An 18,748-nucleotide genomic window follows, 5' to 3' on the forward strand; every position below is an offset into this window, starting at 1 on the left:
AGTCATAGGCAAGATTTTTGGAGTTGGTGCCTCTAGTTGTAGATAGTCTGAAAATGGCAAGATTGGAACCGTGGGAAGAAGAAACTCAAGCTACGTAAACCATCGTAAGAGGCCGGTATCCGTCCGAGTAGATTGTTACGGCTTTTGGGACCATCATTTCTTTCGAATCAGGTTCATCAGAGTGATTAAAACAAACAGAGGGAAGATTTGATTCGGAATAGATTCATCCATGTTTTAAAGTGGCATATAGTTTGCTGATTGGACCACTTTTTATTGTGGTTTGGGAGCTGCTCGTGGGTTTAGATGAACCACACATTTCGGTGTAAGTCACGTCATGCTTAACCCAGGAGCCTATCTAGAGCCAATCGCTTTAATCTCCTGAGTAAAAGATTAAAGATATGACTGTTGATAAATGCTCCCTTTTTGCCGGTTTGCTTTTCTCTCTATGGTGACCTTTACTGAGGCTGGCGTTGGCCTATTGTTTGATGAGACAGACATACATTTTACTCCGATATGATATATTTTAAGCCTACAGTAGGGTTGGGCATGATTTCGAGTGTTTATAATTCACATCTATGTGTGGCAGTCACTAGCTTTGTCCGACTTGAAGTTTATCCTAATAACAAGCCAGGACCTGCTGGTAGCTAGTTAACAACTTCCGATCACTATCTGCATCAATGCCGTCCGAGCCGAATTATAGTCTTCCCCAAATCTAAGTGGCTTGCATGCAAACAAATCATCATGCGACACTGCATTCTGTCGGGACGTGCTAATATTATAGTACCAACGTAGTCAACCATGAGCCCTCATATTCGCATTAGAATGGCGCAGAGAGTACACATTGAATCTCTTTATCAAGATCCAATTCAGATACCCCCGGGATGACTTCCACATAGGAAATCTCTCTCCCCCACTTTGTTTGTATGCTTTAGATGGCTAAAGTCTGCATCACACTTACCAACCAACGGACCGCACTAAGTGGTACCGAAGCGTATGTCTTGTTTACTCTTTGGGCTTTTGGGATTAGGAGTCTCGAACGCAATCGTCACTTGAACCTTAAATTGCCCTTTGTGATACTCTTGCGCTTATCAGGTCTTCTGTGGACTATAATTCATGACATTACTTGCCCTCGTTCCCAGTACTGGGAAAAGGCTTTTCTGAAGATCTCTCGTTTTGCAAATATTGTAAAGATATTGACAGAAGTCGGCAACATTGGCAGCATCTTGCAACAAGATGCACGATGATCAGGAAAAATACACACCACCTTCCCGAGTGTCTGTTGCATATCACACAGATTGCAGCGAGGCCAGCAGGAAAGAGAGCATGATCACCTCCAGTGACACTCCAGTATCCATTGTCAAGTCGCAAAGTTCCTGCACGCCAATAATTCACTATTCTTCTTCGTCCACGCTGCAGACACCATATACAATCTACGGCAAATGGCAGAAACGGTTCATTGTGCTGGGCGCTGCTATTGCAGCTCTTCTCAGTTCAGTAACCACTAATATCTATTTGCCTGTATTGCCCGTCTTAGCAGATCACTTCAATGTGACGGAGTCGAAAATCAATCTCACCATCACCACATACTTAGTGTTCCAAGGTGTTACACCCGCAATCCTCGGCGGCTTCACGGACAGATATGGACGACGGCCAACCTACATGATCTGTTTGACGATCTCTATGCTGTCAAACGTTGGGCTGGCTGTTTCAGACAGATACGTGGAGCTCTTGGTCATTCGCTGCTTTCAGGCCATAGGTGTCGCCTCATTGCAAGCCCTATGCCAAGCTGTTGTGGCCGATGTCATAACAAATGCCGAACGAGGCCAGTACATGGCATTGACCCAGCTTGCACCCATATTAGGCCCGAGTCTGGGGGCTCTTCTGGGCGGCACTCTGGCGTACCTACTAGGTTGGCGAAGCGTTTTTATGTTCCTAGCCATCAGCAGTCTTGTGATACTGTCATTGATGCTGCTCTTCTTTCCAGAAACCTGCCGCAGGATTGCTGGGGATGGCTCTCAGCCTGTATCAAAAGTTTATCAGCCTCTTCGGCACCTGATCAAGGTGTATCGCGTGTCAAGAACGAGCGACAATCACGTACCTAGCGACAGAGATACAGACAGGGTTGAAAGACAAAATGGTGCTGCAGCCGCTCCAATCTTGTTGACTCTGTCTCAGGCTCTCATCCTCTTTTTCAGAAAGGAACTTTGCCTGCTGACCCTGTACAATGGACTAATATTTGGCGGCATACAAGCAATCTCTACCACAATCCCAAGCCAGTTCATGGAGATATACCAGCTTAACACTTTCCGCATAGGATTGTTGTACCTACCGGTGGTTGGTGGAGGTGTCATTGCCACTTTGATCATCGGGAAAGCAATGAACTGGAATTTTGCGCGCTACGCAAGGAAGGGCGACATATCAGCATTGGAACATGGCAGACAGCATGACTTATACGACTTTCCTATCGAAAGAGCACGGATTCAAGTGGCTCTTCCAGCTTTAGTCATTAGCATTGTTTCGGTGGCTGCTTGGGGATGGTCACTGGAGAAAGGCACATCAATCGCTGTGCCCTGCATGCTGATCTTCTGCGTGGCATTCGGGCTAATTGGCGTCAACAGCGCCATGACTTCTCTGGTGGCTGACACTCATCCCGGACAAGCTGGATCCGCAGCCGCGGCCAACAACATTGGCAGGTTTGGCCTTGCAGCAATTATGACGGCGGCGATTCAACCACTCATTCATGCGGTAGGAATTGGTCTGGCATGCACCATCATCTCATGCCTCTATATCTTGTTTTCACCTTTGTTGTTTGTCGTGATGTTCAGAGGAATGAGGTGGCGCGTAGCTCTGCGTGAGAAAGAAGAGGCAAGAGAACGAGAAAAGCATGGCGTGGGGGGTGCAAACGATCCAGAACAGTCTACTACAGGTTGAAGTGGAGGACTTATTAGTGGGTCAATATCTACAACAACAACAAAAAAGTGAGGTTTCCATTGTAGCCAGTTGCAAGCAATCGATTCTCCATGGTATATTGTTTGTTGTTGGAGTAGAATACCACTGCATGAATACAGTACACTTGTTGAAGAAAAAAGAGTCATTGTATGTCATGGTTGTGGGGCACAGAAATCATCATTCAGATTAAAATTCAAAACGATATATAGGCCCTGTATTGTGCTTCTCAAGCAGCACCATCCATTACCTTTTCTGCTTACGTCTCCTCTTGCGCATATGACCTCTCTTTCTCATCGATCTCATCGTCTTTATGTACATCGCTATTAAACTCTGCAGCCCACCTCAAGGTAGCAGCCAGCTCATCCTTCTTTCGTTGGGGCTTATTTTAATCGTCCAGCCAGACTACCGCGCGGCGAAAGCCACGATACGGCAGATCTTTATCAGTCTGTTGACCATCTTTGGATATTCTCGGGGAACTCATCGCGACAACAGGCACACCAGGATATGACCGTACCAGACGTTTAGAGTATGAGCGTTGATAAGATATGGTTAGCTCGTCCGTAAATGCGATATTATCCAGGTCGTATTTTGTTTTACGAGGTTCACGGGCTGTGCCTGAGCAGGCTCGTGACGAATAAGACCGCGTATTCGTCCTTGAAGGCGGCCGAGCCTATCGGCTGAATCATATCATGGCGGTCCCCATGTGACCACGATTTTAAGAAAGAAATAAAAAAAGAGACTGAAAAAACCCCCACGACGGCGCCTTGAGTGGGCTGTGAAACCGATATGCATATAATCGTTGGCTTTTGAGACGAGTGCCTAGTGTATATGGCGTATAGGGTAACCCGGGTTGCCGATAACGCCGGAGTTCCGACTGCACGAGTTCCCTAAATTCTAAACACAATAATTTGCAGACTATTATGAAGATGTTCAGCAATCCCTCTGCTTGTTTCATCAGTACGATGCTGCGCGCTGCCCCTTTTCGGTGGCCCCTCTTCTCATTTCAACTTGAGTATGCAGGTACTGATGTTATATGGCACGACAATATGTTTAGGTGACATGTCACTTGGCTGATGTTGCATCCATATACTAAAGTTTGGGGCAAAGCTTTTTGGAATGGATCTGGCACTATGGCCTTGGGGTTGCATCTGGGTGCACAGCAATGTCCCGTGGTCCACCATTTGAGAGGTCCATTTTTAACGACAGCTAATTTAGCAGATGCCTACTGGAGATATCTCCATCGTTAGCGGCGCCGACAACACAATCACGATACCTTGCCGCTTGGGTTGCTGCCAGCGGCTGCCCAGTAATGCAGGAGGCGATTGCGGAAATGAATTGAAAAGAGCGGTAAACTACCGAAGTTGGCTGGTGGTGACAGTCGTATAAGCACGACTTGATCCAGGCAGATGCCTAAAATCACCGAGATTTCGTTTCGATCATGTTTAGTTGGCGCGTACTTGTTTTACTCGGCGGCTCTTTAATAAGTGAAGGATACTCCGTACGATCGCGTGGATATCTGAAACATTCCCCCAGAACCCACATCGGTCAGCGGTGTTGAGGGCTGCCAACAGAAGGATCTCAAGGGTAAACTAGACTGGGTTAGAGTAGACTAGACTCGGCATCCCTCAGGCCAAGCTGTGCCGCCAAAAGAGCGAATGCGTTGCTATCCACGTGCTTATTCTTCATGGAAAGGGTGAGGTCAAGTCTTGGTAGAGATGATGCTCGTCGGCGTGCAAGAGGTCGAAAAGACCGAGGTTTGTCCTCTTTAAGAAGCTTCTTCTTCTGAATTTTCCGGTGGAGGACGTCGTGGCTGGCATATCTGATCAACCTGAAGCGTTGGCTTGCTTCTGTGGGCCCCGTAGGCCGAGTGCGCTCGCTTAAGGGTCCCACGCGCGTGGTACGGATCCGTAGAGACTTTATTAGTAATGTCCTTGGTTGGCCTTGAATGCGACGATGCTGCTTCGAGAGATGTTCTTTTCGCAGCGCCCACACCGTCATGAGGCTCGTGTTCGTCTGATGTCTTGTGCGCTAGAGTCGGCGTCGTCAACCGAGCCATTAATCCCAAGCAAGCCCCTTAGTAGAACCATGCATCTGGGTATGAACAAGTGGGGTGAATTCCAATTCGGGACGGGAAAGCGCCTAGGCTGGCTAAGGGCAGTTTGGTGTATATTAAGACTGACAGGGAGCCCGCCGGCGATACAACGTCGCGACATGAGCCGCCAAGAAACAGTCGTAAGAATTTTGATAACGTGAGAATGCATAGAGTGGAGGTAATATTATTAGATTGGTGTGGTGCACGATGATTGCGTCCTCATAGACTACGTATTTTCTTTTGGCCCTGACTGCGTATTCATTCCTCATTCTCTCCACGATCAACAACAATCTAGCGCGCAACTAGTCAAGTTTAACTACATTCCTCATTAAAGCCTCTCCTACGGTTACGCAAGATGCACATATCTAGAGAGCCGAGTCAGCGGACAAAAGCCTGGGTGAAGTGGAACTATGGACAAAAGCATACGAGCAAGGCGAGCCTGGATTCGGCCCCCTCAGAAATCATCCATCTCGGCGGCTCTCGAGTAGGCACTCCAGAGCCATCACCAAGCAGACCAGGCACCGCACAAGATTTTGATCGACCCTGTACCACATGGTTCGCGTCGCCGTACGCACCGCCGCCGGAGCCGCCTGTCGGTATCGCAAGATCCAAGACCGATCCGCAGGAGCTCCTTTCCCCATCGGGGTCTCACTCCTCCTATGAGATTTTGGATCACCAGCTGAGCCCTGCGCCGCTCAGTATCCCGTCCGGCAAGCTTGCGTCACCCTTACTATCAGCGACTTCCACATCATCGTTTTCTAAACTGTCGTCGCCACCGCCATATTCCTCAGGATCCGTAGTCTCAACGTCTTCGGACGTGTCAAGACAGCTCCGCCGTACCCAATCGGCTGCAGATATCCAGAAGCGTGCACGCGTACGGTCAAAGGCGTTACCACCTAAGCCTACCGAGTCGCATGACGACTCGGAATCAGATACTCAAGAGTCATCCAGGGCCTCGCATGTTGGCCAGATGATCAAGGAGGATGCCCAGGAGACCCCACCGCAACGAGTAACTAGATGGTTCCCACTGCCGCCTCTTACCAGCCCGCCACCCACCAAGCCTTTACCGGCAATAAGAGCGACCAGTCCTACGAACTCAGAGGGGAGTGACAAGTCGCCAAAACTGGCAACTGCAAAACAGCAATCACCAAGAACTACGACAGCTGATCAACACTCACCAAAACTCGTCGCGGCAAATCAGCAATCGCCAGAGGCCGCCACCACCACAGACCAGCATTCCCCAAAGGCTACTGCTGCAAGTCAACAACAAACACACAAGGCCAAGGCTCTACCCCAAAGGCCAACATCTAGGCTATCTCCTCAAGAGCGCTTATGGCTTCACCGAAACTACCGTGGAGAAGCAACATTCCTAAAAGCCTGGGGACTCAGCATTGAGAAGGCCGAAGATCGCGAGGAAGGCATCACCATGATGAGGGAGCTTATGGACGCTGAGGACGAGAAGAAGAAAGCCAAGAAGGCACAAAAGGCCAAAGATTTAGGCCTACCCGACGGCGGTCTGCAGATCATCATTGAGGAGGAGAAAGGCTCGCTTTCAGAACCTGATAAGCCTAGCCCAAGGATGACCAGCTGTCCGCCTTCTTCCAAACCTCAGGGACTAAGGGTGCCAGGCAGAGGCGGCAACCCGAGTCCGACGGACCGTCACCTCCGATCGGAAAGTGAGAGCTCTGTATTAGGGGCATACCTCGACATACGAATGAGCCGACTGGACTAGGTTTCAAGACCAAATGTGATCACCTACTTAATGTCTTATATGTATTATTTTGTTTGTATATTAGCTAGAGATACCTCCCGACGCTTGCGAGCGAGCCACATTTCCTTTTGAACAAGGACATTCACGATTTATGTTCATAATAAATCACAGTAGAGATATAATCTATCGATCAACCAACTATGTCCGGGAAACAAATATCGTACATCGAATCCAAATTTGGTTGGTCCTTGCTCGCTTAAAGGCAGCCTGCTAGATGCTTAGGCCTTTTGTTGTACATAGGTATAGAGTTTCTGGTTAGCTCACTGTTATTTGGGTTCGATTTACAAAGGACTACTAGAGAAAGGGCAAAGCCGCCGCTGTCACAAAATTTACCTGAAACTCTTGAGAGGTTTAGGAAATGGTCTGCATGTATGTTGTATCTCTAGTGTTTTCATCTTCTTCTTTTTATTTCTTTTTCACTGTAGTTATTTGTCACAACAGAATCATTGTCCTATACAGGTCTGCGAGTGATATGCTCAAAGGCCCTTGATGCAATGTAGTCTGTATAGACCTTAGGTGAACATGACACAGTCTTGCATTCAAAGGAGAATAAAAACACCGTATCCCGAGCCTTCTTCCAAAAGAATGGCTAGTCTCTTCTTTGATCACATGTGCCTTTTGTGTCTTGGACGGTGACAATGCCTTGTTAATTAAGCAAGAGAGATACGATTCTGGTCAATATAAATATCCCAATTCATGGCTGCCTCATAATATAAGAGCTATTACCACAAAACAACATATTGTATCTACCTTCCAAAAATCTATACACAACCATCCACAACCATACGCCACTATCCAATATGTCAGAGGAATTTGTTGCAGCAAACAATTTGGAGGAAAACTACATTGAGAACCTGGTCGCATATTTCGACGCGAACGGCGACCTTTCGCCCGATGTTACATGCAACGTAGCTTGTATTATCTGCTCGTCTAAATTGGCTATTGTGCAACCTCCGGATGGTGATCACCGGCCGTGGTCTTTACTTTACTGTGGCCACACTTTCTGCTATGAATGTATTGAACATTGGGTAAGCTCATCCGGCGATCCGACGTGTCCGCAATGCAGGAAGCCATTGAGGCATGGAGGCTGCCAGCACAAATACCATCCGAAGAAGATCGTTCTTAAGGAGGGTTTCAATATTCGCAAGGTCGCTGAGATGTATTCGAGTGGAGAAACACCTAGTAGATGCGAAAATTGCGTTCTGGGCCGGCCTACAACTCCTAGTCCTGGACCATCTAGAGTGCGACCTAATGTGTTGGATTTTGTGGATCCTGGTCAGGAAGTGGGTGATACCATAAGGAGTCAGTATAACAGATTTAGAAGCAACTTAAATTTCTCAGACCAGGAGGCGCTCGTACCAGATATAACCGCACAAGAAGAACTTCAGCGGCAGTGGGGGATGCAATGGGCGGAATACTATTATAGACAGGGTTTTCAGGAAGCCTTAAGACGCCGCCCAGAGGGTGGTCATAGTGACGGGTGCTCTGCGACTCAAGATACCTCATCTAGCAAATCGAATGCAAAGAAAGAGAAGAAACACGACAAGTCGAGTGGGCACAGAGCTAGCTCTAGCAAATCTGTTCCAACAACTCCCTCCAGGTCAAATGGGCACAGAGCTAGCTCCAGCAAATCTGTTCTAACAACTCCCTCCAGGTCAAATGGGTACAGATCTAGCTCCAGCAATTTTTCCCCAACAAGTCCCTCCAAAGGTAAATCTAAGTCTAGCCAACCGAGCCTGAGCCACACTCACGGTACTTCTAGTAGAGAACTCGAAGGCAGTGCACGGACTACGAGCCATAAATCTTCGCACCACCACCATCACTAGGAGGATAATCATCAGAGTTCTCGCCGCCATTGATATGAGTAGCAATAAAATTGCCCCAAGCAATGATATCATCCACCGATACTCCGTAGTTTAGAAATGGTGCAAGGCACTTTTCCATGCTCTAAACTTGAGCATGGACTAAAAGGGGCTTTTCTTTTCTTTTCATTGACCATTGAACCTTTGGAAAACTCTGGAGCCTTGCATTGAGAGTTCGTTCAGTGTAAGTTACATACATTACAATCAGACGCGGAAGGTCATGAGCCAAGGCTTCTATAACAAGGATATCACGGTATTTTCGAGAATGAACAAAAGAAGAAGAAAAAACCACCCTTCATATCTGACAAATTTCACTCGTTTATAAACAGGCAATTGAATCCAAATAGCAGTACTCAGAACGCTAGTCTCTCAGAAGTGAACTCGATGAGTCTTGAGAAGGCATACGAAGCTGAGCTGAATGTATACATTAGAAAATATGCACAATAAATCCTTAACTTGCATGTACATATAAATACCTAGATATGACTCAGACAGTCCTATGTACAGTGGTGATTAGGGCTTTGATAACATTGTCCTTGGGCCCTTTTTGATATACTCTGATTTGAGGTTTGAACAAAACAACCCCCCAGAACGATTAATGTCGCAGTACTTTACAGTAGCTTTCCCTTACTGTGTAGACGTTCCCACATGATTGCTTGCCTGGGCCTCTGATGCAGTGTGACGTCCAGCCACTCTAACCTGGATTACGATCTTTCTAGGCTTTTCACAATGGCTTACTTGATTGGTGAAGAATGCCAGATAGCTCCCTGTGTGAGAAGACTGAAGCCCAACGAAAGGCTTTTGACGATCGTGTAATGACACAAGGGCTTAATCTTTAGAACCAAAGTGCTGAAATATGCCGTCAAGCTGACGATGCTTGCAAATTCTTCTTCGTCCAAACATTCCCATTTCGTGAAACACAAACAATGCTTGATCGCGCACTGCAAGTAGCAATTTGGTTTCATTTGGGGAACACGATAACACGTCTGTGGTCTCCCCTGCGAAAGCCGAAATCACGCAGGACTTGCGTCACACATGGTAGCTCAACGAGATCTAGTACAAACTTGGAGCAATGCCGGCGCGCTCTTGCATCCGCCACAGCGATAAATAAGGGGGTTGTCTTAGACTTTCCGTCCACAACATCCGCTACAATGCCAATGGAAGACTCCCTTACACGATCCCCTAATGAACCTGCCGCGTTGATGTCGTCGAACAGATTCTCCAAACGATTGAGTGCAGTGCTTACAGCACGGACGGCAGTGGCTGAAGTCCATATCGCCTTGAATGTCACGGCATTTGTGCTAAGCTCAGTGGCGATATCGCTTCTCATCCATCTCAGTAGAAACTTAGGACGGCATCTTTATGCTGCATATGTCAGTGTGAGTCAACCGCCTTAATGGACACTATTTAGACTGGATACTCACGCAAATATAGGCAGGTTGGCTAGTTCTATTCAATCACATCGAGATTCTGGCACTACTGCATCGAAGATCGAAACAGGCTACAAAGAGATCCCCAAAACCTGGATGGTTGAACGTACTCGACATCGCCACAGCGGCATTGGTAGCCGCTTCGTGCGTACTCACGACTTTAGAACCGTCGACCTGCCCTGAGGCACCGAGATCAATCGATCCGTGGAGGCTGGGTATCATCGGGTCAATGGCCTTCGCTGGGTATGTCATATCTCTGAGAATACGCTCGAGCTACATTTTAAATAATCTTCTAGGGGTCTTCATGTCGTCTTTGGCTTATTTATTTGGATGGAAGACAGAAACATGATACCCTGGGTTAGCAAGCGACCACAGAAACAGGAGGTTGTCTCTTAAACAGCATGTTTGATGCAAATACTCTTCACGTTGAATTTAGATGGCCGGAGATAATACGCCGTTGGGCCATGCTATCCCGTCGGGCATTTGGAAGCGAAGGGCCATTCCAGTATGCGTGAGAGGCAGCTCTATATACGATACGGTACACAGCTGAGCTGTCTTTAGCATCTCGTGTTGGCTGTCAAGCACTGCCATAATACTCAGATATCAAGTGGTGTCTGGGGTGCCCGCACGCAGCGGGCATTGAATGCGGTTGGAGCAATAACCCCATTGTACAATTTGCGGTTAGCTGTTCGAAGTGACGAATAGATACGACCCACGACTTAGCTCACACAGCTGTGACTATTGCTTGTAGATCACCTAAAAATACGCGTATGTTCAGCGTAACTTTAATTATGAAGAAAGACTGGTCTAGTTAGTGCCAATCCCCACACACGGCGTTGTATACGGTCGAAGATTGTAAACCCCAGCTTCGAGGAAGTGAGGACGAAGTTGTAGGTGGCATCATCATACCTAGAGTTGCACCAAGCACATATGCAGGACTACTAAAGCTTTTATAATCGTGCGTCACTGTCGTTAGATATTTCAACTGAGCAACAAGGATCACTTGCTACGGACGCACGAAGACAAGCGATTAGGAACGGCACGAATTTCATTCAGTTGGTCGGCTGCACGTTGGCCACGGATTTAGCACACTATTTATACCTAGGCAAGAAGCACTCGCCAGCCTCGAAGCAATCATGTGTTTAGACAGGACTAGGTGCCAATTTTCAACTACTGTGTAGTCGATATGAGTGCGTCAACATTAAGAAGGTCTATCTATTCGCGATAATACATGTGCTGCCAGTTGGGTCCTTAAATACTATTGGTATATCTTATGTCCCCATAACCTGGTTCTTCGTCTTACACCAGAGATTTCTAGATTATTACCATTATTGTGAATCAGTTTCATTGTTGCTTACATTCGACCCTGGAACCAGTGTCCCTGCACTTTCAATCTGGTCGATATCTTCTCGTTGCTTCCTCGCGACCTGGAACATACCCAGCGAATCTTCAGGGAATATGGATAATGACATAGATCTTGCTTGGGTAAACATAATGACCGCTCTGACCGCACAACCAGTCTGACTACCTTAACAGGGATGCAAATATACCATCAAGCACGCGAAGTTGAAATTCAGCTGCGACGTTCTTCGTAGCACACGACTCACATTTTGCATTTATGATGTCCGACTTTGATGTGTTCGCTGCTAATCACTAGTATGTTTTCAACCTCTAGATGGATTACTGGCCAGCTGAAGTCACCAGTAAGCTCGACTGGATTAAACTTCTCCGAATCTCTGCCTATCAAGCTGACATCACGGAAGATTTATATCGGAACTTACTGAGCCGTTGTTTGATCTTTTGGAGATCATGAGCGAGCCACCGCACCCAAGATGTTTATGCTGCATCAGCATATTGGCCACTTGGCGGCGCATGGTTGCTGAGCCATGTCTACGAACACTGCAGATTCAGTGGAGATCGGGACTTTCTAATTAGATACTACTACTTGATGAATGATGCCGCTCAGTTCTTCAAAATTATTTTTTTGTTCAGACTACAAGGGCTGGAAGGTCATCAACCCCACTGTGTCACCGGAGAACTCTTACAAGAATGGCACCGTAAGCGGAGCTCTAACCGTAGGGTCAACTATGGATAATTCCTTGCTGTGGGAGCTTTTCGGTAATCTTATGAAGCAAACGATATTCTATGGTTGCTGGATACGCCGCTGGTAACGAGCGTGAGATTGCCAAAATCCCAGCTCCCACCGTTACGCGTTTCGCCAACCACTGGGATTATCATGTAATGGATTGAAGACTTTACATAGACTGAGATTGGCCATCGGCATGTCACACTTGTATTGACTGTTCCCTGAAACCCAGATCACAGCAAAAAACACTACGTTATGGAATGCCTCGGCCGCATCAGTGCAACGAAGAGTTTCGAAGGCCATTGAGCTTCTGCATCTCTGGTCACTTCTAACAATTCTGATAGTAAAGGGTCTGGCAACATTTGGTGGCCTCGGGCATGGATTATGGCGCTTCATGCTCGACTGTACAATGGAGCCAGTATAGAGCTAGACCTCACAACCCTGCTCTTGCAACCTGACCTACAACAGTTTGCTTGATAGCGATCCGCCAGCTGAGTTCCAGACTGATGGAAACTTCGGTGGATGCCCAGGCATAGCAGAGTCGCTGCTGCAGAGTCATAATGGGCTGATCAATATTATCCCAGCTTTGCCGCCGTCGTCAAAATCTGGTCGTTTCGTGGGCTTGTGGGGCGAGGCGGTTTCGTCATTGATGCTTTTTGAGAGAATGGGTTTCTGATAAATGCTATAATCCTCTCGAAATTAGGAAACCAGTTGAATTTTACCATAGGAACCGGTCAGATTGTGTATGGGAAAGGAGTACCCGATGATAATCCGTCATTCATCTCGATACAGGCCGAGACGAACGGTACATATGTCGTGAGAGGCGGCACTGCTAGCCTATAAGCAATGAAAAAGATCCGAAGAATCCGGGTCTTCCAGATCAAACTCGCTGGCGTGTGCCAATTTTTGAAATGGCTGCTCATCTTATCAGATCTTAATTACCAACCCGATACTGCTGGTCGAATGCGCAAATGATGGATTTGCCGAGGAGGCCAATTCCGCTAGGAATTTAGAATCGAATAGTACGAATAGTACCGTACAGCGCCATATTAGTTTTAATTTCGGCTTTCCACTCAGCTGCCACTGAGGTTAGTCGGCGAGACCCGCTTTATTCCACCCATGGCGGGCAGGGGTTCCTGGCTTCACGGCTGACCTTAGAAAGATCGACAGCAATACGTGACGTGACAGCCGTTCAGTCTTCAACGTTAGGATGTGGTGAGTCCAAATTTATTCATTTACCCATTTACCAATTTTACTGATTCCTCTGCCCATCTCGTCCATCATGCACAAATTTTGTGTTGTGACAAATTTATATTTTGCCTAGACTTTACCATTTTATCCTTGGATGCTTCATAGATTATTCTGTACTTGCCAGCACTGCGATCAAAACACACCATGGCTATACGAATCATTGAAAAATTGCATGTACAGCGGTAAAACCTTTTGGACGCAAGCGCCAAAACGCGCAGGTTTCCCAGCTGAAGGCTGATCCATAACAAGAACTAACCGCACGAGAACCAGACTTAGGAAAATTTGGCTACAAAGACTTCAATAGGCTCATAATCCTGGAGAGGCCTGAGATATACTAAGTTGTAGATCAACAGGGTGCATCAATTGTGGAGAATCGGGCAGTTGATCCCACTTACAGCTACGAGTGAAAGCGCAATTCCGCTGAGGATATTTGAGAGAAAATCCCAAATCTCTGGAACGATGGGAAGCAATAGCTTGAGACACAACCAGCTAGCTGGTAGCATGGTAACCACGTGCAAGCCGGCATCATGGTACCCTTCAACCCCATATAAACGCCCTGGTGCCGACACGCCATGCCCTCCTGACGGTGCACTGACTATGACAAATGATTAGACTGATGTTGTCTCAGATCTGTCGAAGGCGTTCGAATACTCATATGACGAGTTTAGCATGTTGGAAAGCAGCTTTGCTCAAACAAAAACATACTACATTTCATCATCCTGCCTTTTTCTGTTTACCAATATCGTTACAGGCAAATTGAGCAGACTCCATTACATCTGGCAAAATGAGCGATACCGACAATAGAGGAGCTGAGGTGCAGGCTGTTGCATCAACTATTTTTGCAATAGCTCTGACCTCCGTGGTGCTACGGTTTTATGTTCGATTCAGAGTCATCAAAGCCCTCGGAATCGATGACTGGTTTATGCTTCTTGCCATGGTCAGTCTTCTCTTTAGACGTTGGAGAGCGAACGATGACGATAAATAATCAGTGGACTGACTGCGGTAGATTTCTTTCACATTACACACATCGACATGCCTTGCGGGTGTCACGCACGGCACTGGTCGACACTCCTTAAGCCTCAGCCTGGCTGATATGTCTGCTGCTATGATGGCATGTTAGCCCTTGATCAAATGAGCTGGGCGTGGTGCTAACCTAGAGAAATAGTTCTGGTGGTATTGCTATCTATCGTATTGCACCACGATGATCTTTTCGAAGAGTAGCATTGCCTGCTTTCTTCTCAGACTCACACCACTTAAGCCCCAACGTATAACGATCTACCTCGCCCTCGGAGTTTCAATATTCATCAGTACCGCGTTCTTCTTCATTGCATTGTTCCAATGCTGGCCGGTCTCGTTCTTCTGGACCCGCATACCCGGAGCAGGATCGTGTATCTCTGTTGACGCAATCATCATTATCACGTACACTTATAGTGTATTCGCAATCATCACAGACTTTGCATTTACCATACTACCTATATGGCTCGTTAAAGACCTACAAGTGGACCGAAGAACAAAATTCGCCTTGATTCCTATCCTATGCATGGCTGCTGTGTAAGTTCTATCGTTGAAATTGCGATGGCCAGAAACCAACAAAGATATAGGGCGAGTTGTGCGGTTATCGTGCGGCTTGGATACGTAGAAAATTTTCGCAATCCTGACTTCCTATGTGAGTAGCAACGGGCCCAAAAACTTGCATACAAACTAACCAAGACTTTTCGTAGGGTCCACCACGGACATTGCGATCTGGTCGCAGATAGAGCAAGGCCTTGCTATAACAGCTGGAAGTCTTCCAACCTTGAAACCGTTGTTTCGCAAAGTCCTGTCCAAACTTGGACACACCAGCGCAGGTTCTCGGGGTGATGTATCGGGCCGTCCAGCTGCCGGCTTCTCCAACAGCCATAAGGAGCAGAGTGCGAAAAGCAAGGTGCCGTCTCACGGGCCTCAGATCACACTGCATAGCCTTGCCAGTATTTCTACGTTGTCACGTATGGGTGACGAATATTCTTGCTCAACGGAGAAGCTAGGGCCATTGGAATGTGATCGTCAACTTCCTAGTAGCCATAGCAAAAGCGACGATATGGTATAAGTGTACATCCACAGAATTCAATGAGAGAACTCAACCCCTATATAACATATACAAGTAAAACATGAATTTGCAAACATTGTGCGAGCAGTGGCAACGTATCGGCAGTTGTGGCTAAGCGGTTGTAGTGAGTTCTTGAAAGTCAGTGATCGAAAACGAAGCGCTCCTCTTGAAGGTATTGAACTGTGCTCAACAGGATTAAATGAAGTTGTGAAGCATCACTTACAAACGTAAAAATTCAAAGTTCTTCACCTTGACTAAGCAAGGGGAGGCTTCTTCCGCAACCGGATAGGACCACGTATCACCTCAAGCTTGTCGACCATGATTGCTTCGCCCTTTTGTGTTATATCGAGGGCCCCTTGTTCCCTCATGGACCATGCTTCCCTCCTGATAGGATCCATTGCTGCTCGCCAGTTATCGCAACCTAGTGAAGATAACTCGTCATCGCTCAGACTCCTGGCTACTTCGCTAGGACAGATTGTTTTAGGATATCCCCTAGATTCAAGATGTTGGAGAATCTTGTCATGGAGAAGTGGCATGATGATGTTGGTCCCGAAAATGTTCTGAAATAAACAGTCCAAAAAGGATAGTGGTTACATAGGGATCCTTATGTGCTTGCCCATAAATCTATTGCTGTGCGTCGCAAATTCATGACGTCACAAGGTTAGCCAAGTCGCTGTTGTAGATCCACGTGCAAATGGCGCAACTAATTTCACGACGATGACAATAACCTATTCTCTTGAATTACGAAGTGGTCTCTCCAATGTGTTTAACTCATTCTTTCTCGTTTCCACTGAGTGGTCGAGGAGCTATATAACAACAAGTCGATTTCCTTGTCAGCGAGTCTCGGGCTGTATACTGACTCAACTCAGCTGCCAAACGAGGCAACTCGAAGTTCCATATGATCAGCGATATCATGAAGCGCAGCTCGAGCAGCGCTATTCTCTTGCCAAAGCAACCCCGAGGACCCGCTGAGAAGGGTAGGGAGGGACCTGCATCTGGGCTGAAATTGCCGTTTACGTCCAACCATCTTTCGGGTTCGAACACACTGACTGAATGAGAATTGTTCCATTGAGGTATGCCGCTTCGTTGTGCTGTTTCCTGACTTGTTTTAGAGCGCACATCTAGTGGTACATAAGGACGCTCCGTTGCGACAACCTCATAAGAAGGACCAGCTGTGAGCAAGATTACAGTCGTCCCCATAGGGATCCTGTGCCCAAGGACATCGCATTCCTGCTGTGCTTGTCTGAAAGATACCGGCCCGATGCAAGCGACCTGAAGAGTCTCGGCAATGACTGCATCCAGGTAAGGCAAGTCCGCCGCGATGATGTCGGCGCTCGACGGTGTATTACCACAACCTCTTGCATCGGGAAAAGCCGCGAAGAGGCTTCGACGCAGCCGATTCTGAGTATGCGGGTGGTCGGACAGGTACTTCAAGGCCCATCCGACTGACGATGCTGATGTCTCATGACCCGTAATCAGGAGCTCCACCATCTCGCTCTTGAGTGCCGCATCTGAGCCAGCCATGCCACTTTTACCATGCAGCGCAGAGTCTCTCAGAATAACCTCATATAGCGCAGACCGGTTCACAGAGACGACCCCATTGTCCTGCCGTCCTCGAATGCCATCTAAAACCTGCTGAAGCGCACGATCAACAATCTTCTCAGCCGGTGGGAGAATGGGCAAACTTTTGAAGACCCAGGTGTAAAACCTCAAACTGAACCCGGTGATAATCCAATCAACACACGTCAGCATAGTGCTGAGAGCAGTATATATAGGTGGATACCGAACTCGTCCCTTGAACTCGACCTTGGAAAGCTTACGAACGATCAAAATCCTTGCTTCCAGCGCATGGTCTTCTACAGCAGCAAGTAGTCCAAGTCCCGTCCCTGTTATCATCTCCCACATGCCTTCGAGCGTGGTTTGTCGGAGGTCTAGGTCAACCTCAAAGGCCAGCCCGGGAGCGCGCTTTGCCCTTGTTTGCCATATTTGAATTAATCTTTGAGTAGAACCATAAAGACTTGAGGCAACTACAGTATCAATAAACGTAGGTGCAAGAATGCAATTCCATAGTCGTCGTTGTTGCTTGAAGGCTGAACCAGTTTTCATTCCAATAGTTGCATTGGGCGCCAATAGACCAAATATGTCGTGCATGAGACTCGCTCTGTCGAACTCATGATTTCTTCGTGTGACAATGTCCTTGATCTCATGCAGATCTGCTATGAGAACGACAGGCGTTGTGAGGGAGAATGATGGGATAAAGAGCTGGGCGATGGGCGTCTTGAGATGAAGACATTCAAGCGAAAGCCAGTCAAAGACTCTGCCGGTTTTGACAAAATGAACAGCGAGACTACCGAGCGACCCGATAGGTAACCAGAAGTGGAATGGTTTATAAGGTAAGCCTTCAATTGGACTTGGTCCATATAGTCGCCGTAAAAAGCAAGAACAAAGCAGTGCCCACAACGACAATATCAATATTACAGCGCCGTACATCTTTTTATCGTACCTACAAGCCAGGTGTCATGAGTCAGTACAACATTGCATATTCTCTCTTCAAAGGTTAATAAGCTGAGGTAAATATGGCCGCAAAGGATGCTGCTCCTGGAGGTCACCCATGGCCCTCGGGTCAGCACTAGGAACGCGTCACGTATTGAATGTGGTTACAATGCTGCATGGAACTATTGTCCAATTGATACATTGTGGCGGGAGATGCAGCATTGGCAATATTCCTAACCAAGCGCTGCACATCGTACGTAGTCCTCGCTCCATATCAGGCATAAATGGCACGTCTGATGACACAGTAAGATAAGAGCAAACGAAGTAGTTGGAGCGCATATCTAGAATTAGACTAACCTAGCTTAGTCTATCCGCGTTCAAGATCCTAGGTTAGTCTAGTATGTACATCCCTCAATTGATCGATCTTACAGAGCTCTCCACAAGGATAGCAACCACTGAGGCGATACATAGGAATTTGCCGATGGAATTGGCACATTTGAGCATGTTCCGTATTGAGTCTTTGGTGCACTTTACTCTATGACCTGCTTCACGACGACACTCTTCCCAGCTGGTTCTCCAGGGGTTACGTTACTGGGCAATTTGAGGAGGCTGATATTCCGATCCTGGATTGCCTACTATCTGACTGGTAGAAACTGGCCTGATCTGAGAATTTACTATTCGCAAGAAGTAATAATAATAAAGCCATTCCGTCAGCAAGCGAGTATGGC

At 47.2% G+C, this 18,748-nt stretch overlaps 7 protein-coding genes across 7 annotated transcripts; 5 read left to right on the forward strand and 2 right to left on the reverse strand.

Moving 5' to 3' along the window:
• Positions 1–1,233: 1,233 nt before the first annotated feature.
• BKA67DRAFT_594085 (major facilitator superfamily domain-containing protein) lies at positions 1,234–2,931 on the forward strand (the record flags this gene model as incomplete). The annotated part of the gene is made up of 2 exons (XM_046105015.1): positions 1,234–1,274; positions 1,338–2,931. The coding sequence occupies 2 exons, from the start codon at positions 1,234–1,236 to the stop codon at positions 2,929–2,931; spliced, it is 1,635 nt and encodes a 544-aa protein (XP_045955047.1).
• Positions 2,932–5,174: 2,243 nt separating this feature from the next.
• Positions 5,175–6,951, forward strand: BKA67DRAFT_575142 (uncharacterized protein). Its single transcript, XM_046103473.1, has one exon. The coding sequence runs from the start codon at positions 5,397–5,399 to the stop codon at positions 6,771–6,773; it is 1,377 nt and encodes a 458-aa protein (XP_045955048.1). The 5' UTR covers positions 5,175–5,396; the 3' UTR covers positions 6,774–6,951.
• A 587-nt stretch (positions 6,952–7,538) lies between these two features.
• On the forward strand, positions 7,539–8,638 carry BKA67DRAFT_681618 (uncharacterized protein; the record flags this gene model as incomplete). The annotated part of the gene is made up of 1 exon (XM_046108922.1): positions 7,539–8,638. The coding sequence occupies exon 1, from the start codon at positions 7,613–7,615 to the stop codon at positions 8,636–8,638; it is 1,026 nt and encodes a 341-aa protein (XP_045955049.1). The 5' UTR covers positions 7,539–7,612.
• A 765-nt stretch (positions 8,639–9,403) lies between these two features.
• Positions 9,404–10,809, forward strand: BKA67DRAFT_681620 (uncharacterized protein; the record flags this gene model as incomplete). Its single annotated transcript, XM_046108923.1, has 6 exons — positions 9,404–9,443; positions 9,542–10,053; positions 10,109–10,347; positions 10,401–10,461; positions 10,541–10,609; positions 10,666–10,809. 6 exons carry the CDS (start codon positions 9,404–9,406, stop codon positions 10,807–10,809), a joined length of 1,065 nt encoding a protein of 354 aa, XP_045955050.1.
• Positions 10,810–14,002: 3,193 nt separating this feature from the next.
• Positions 14,003–15,687, forward strand: BKA67DRAFT_367291 (uncharacterized protein). Its single transcript, XM_046096462.1, has 5 exons — positions 14,003–14,378; positions 14,448–14,552; positions 14,607–14,992; positions 15,043–15,107; positions 15,163–15,687. Exons 1-5 carry the CDS (start codon positions 14,226–14,228, stop codon positions 15,525–15,527), a joined length of 1,074 nt encoding a protein of 357 aa, XP_045955051.1. The 5' UTR covers positions 14,003–14,225; the 3' UTR covers positions 15,528–15,687.
• Position 15,688: 1 nt separating this feature from the next.
• Positions 15,689–16,208, reverse strand: BKA67DRAFT_367249 (uncharacterized protein). The gene has a single exon (XM_046096461.1). It carries the CDS (start codon positions 16,061–16,063, stop codon positions 15,782–15,784), a length of 282 nt encoding a protein of 93 aa, XP_045955052.1. The 5' UTR covers positions 16,064–16,208; the 3' UTR covers positions 15,689–15,781.
• A 31-nt stretch (positions 16,209–16,239) lies between these two features.
• On the reverse strand, positions 16,240–17,879 carry BKA67DRAFT_575150 (cytochrome P450). Its single transcript, XM_046103474.1, has one exon. The coding sequence runs from the start codon at positions 17,676–17,678 to the stop codon at positions 16,299–16,301; it is 1,380 nt and encodes a 459-aa protein (XP_045955053.1). The 5' UTR covers positions 17,679–17,879; the 3' UTR covers positions 16,240–16,298.
• Between the last annotated feature and the right edge of the window lie 869 nt (positions 17,880–18,748).

The sequence above is a fragment of the Truncatella angustata genome, assembly GCF_020726525.1.
Source record: "Truncatella angustata strain MPI-SDFR-AT-0073 chromosome Unknown BKA67scaffold_7, whole genome shotgun sequence".
Lineage (NCBI taxonomy): Eukaryota > Fungi > Ascomycota > Sordariomycetes > Amphisphaeriales > Sporocadaceae > Truncatella > Truncatella angustata.

Coding starts and splice junctions, on each gene's coding strand:
- BKA67DRAFT_575142 (XM_046103473.1), top strand. CDS start 5,397: ATGCACATATCTAGAGAGCCGAGTCAGCGGACAAAAGCCTGGGTGAAG.
- BKA67DRAFT_367291 (XM_046096462.1), top strand. CDS start 14,226: ATGAGCGATACCGACAATAGAGGAGCTGAGGTGCAGGCTGTTGCATCA. Junction 14,379..14,447: donor GGTTTATGCTTCTTGCCATG/GTCAGTCTTCTC, acceptor TGACTGCGGTAG/ATTTCTTTCACATTACACAC. Junction 14,993..15,042: donor ATCCTATGCATGGCTGCTGT/GTAAGTTCTATC, acceptor ACAAAGATATAG/GGCGAGTTGTGCGGTTATCG.
- BKA67DRAFT_367249 (XM_046096461.1), bottom strand. CDS start 16,063: ATGCCACTTCTCCATGACAAGATTCTCCAACATCTTGAATCTAGGGGA.
- BKA67DRAFT_575150 (XM_046103474.1), bottom strand. CDS start 17,678: ATGCACGACATATTTGGTCTATTGGCGCCCAATGCAACTATTGGAATG.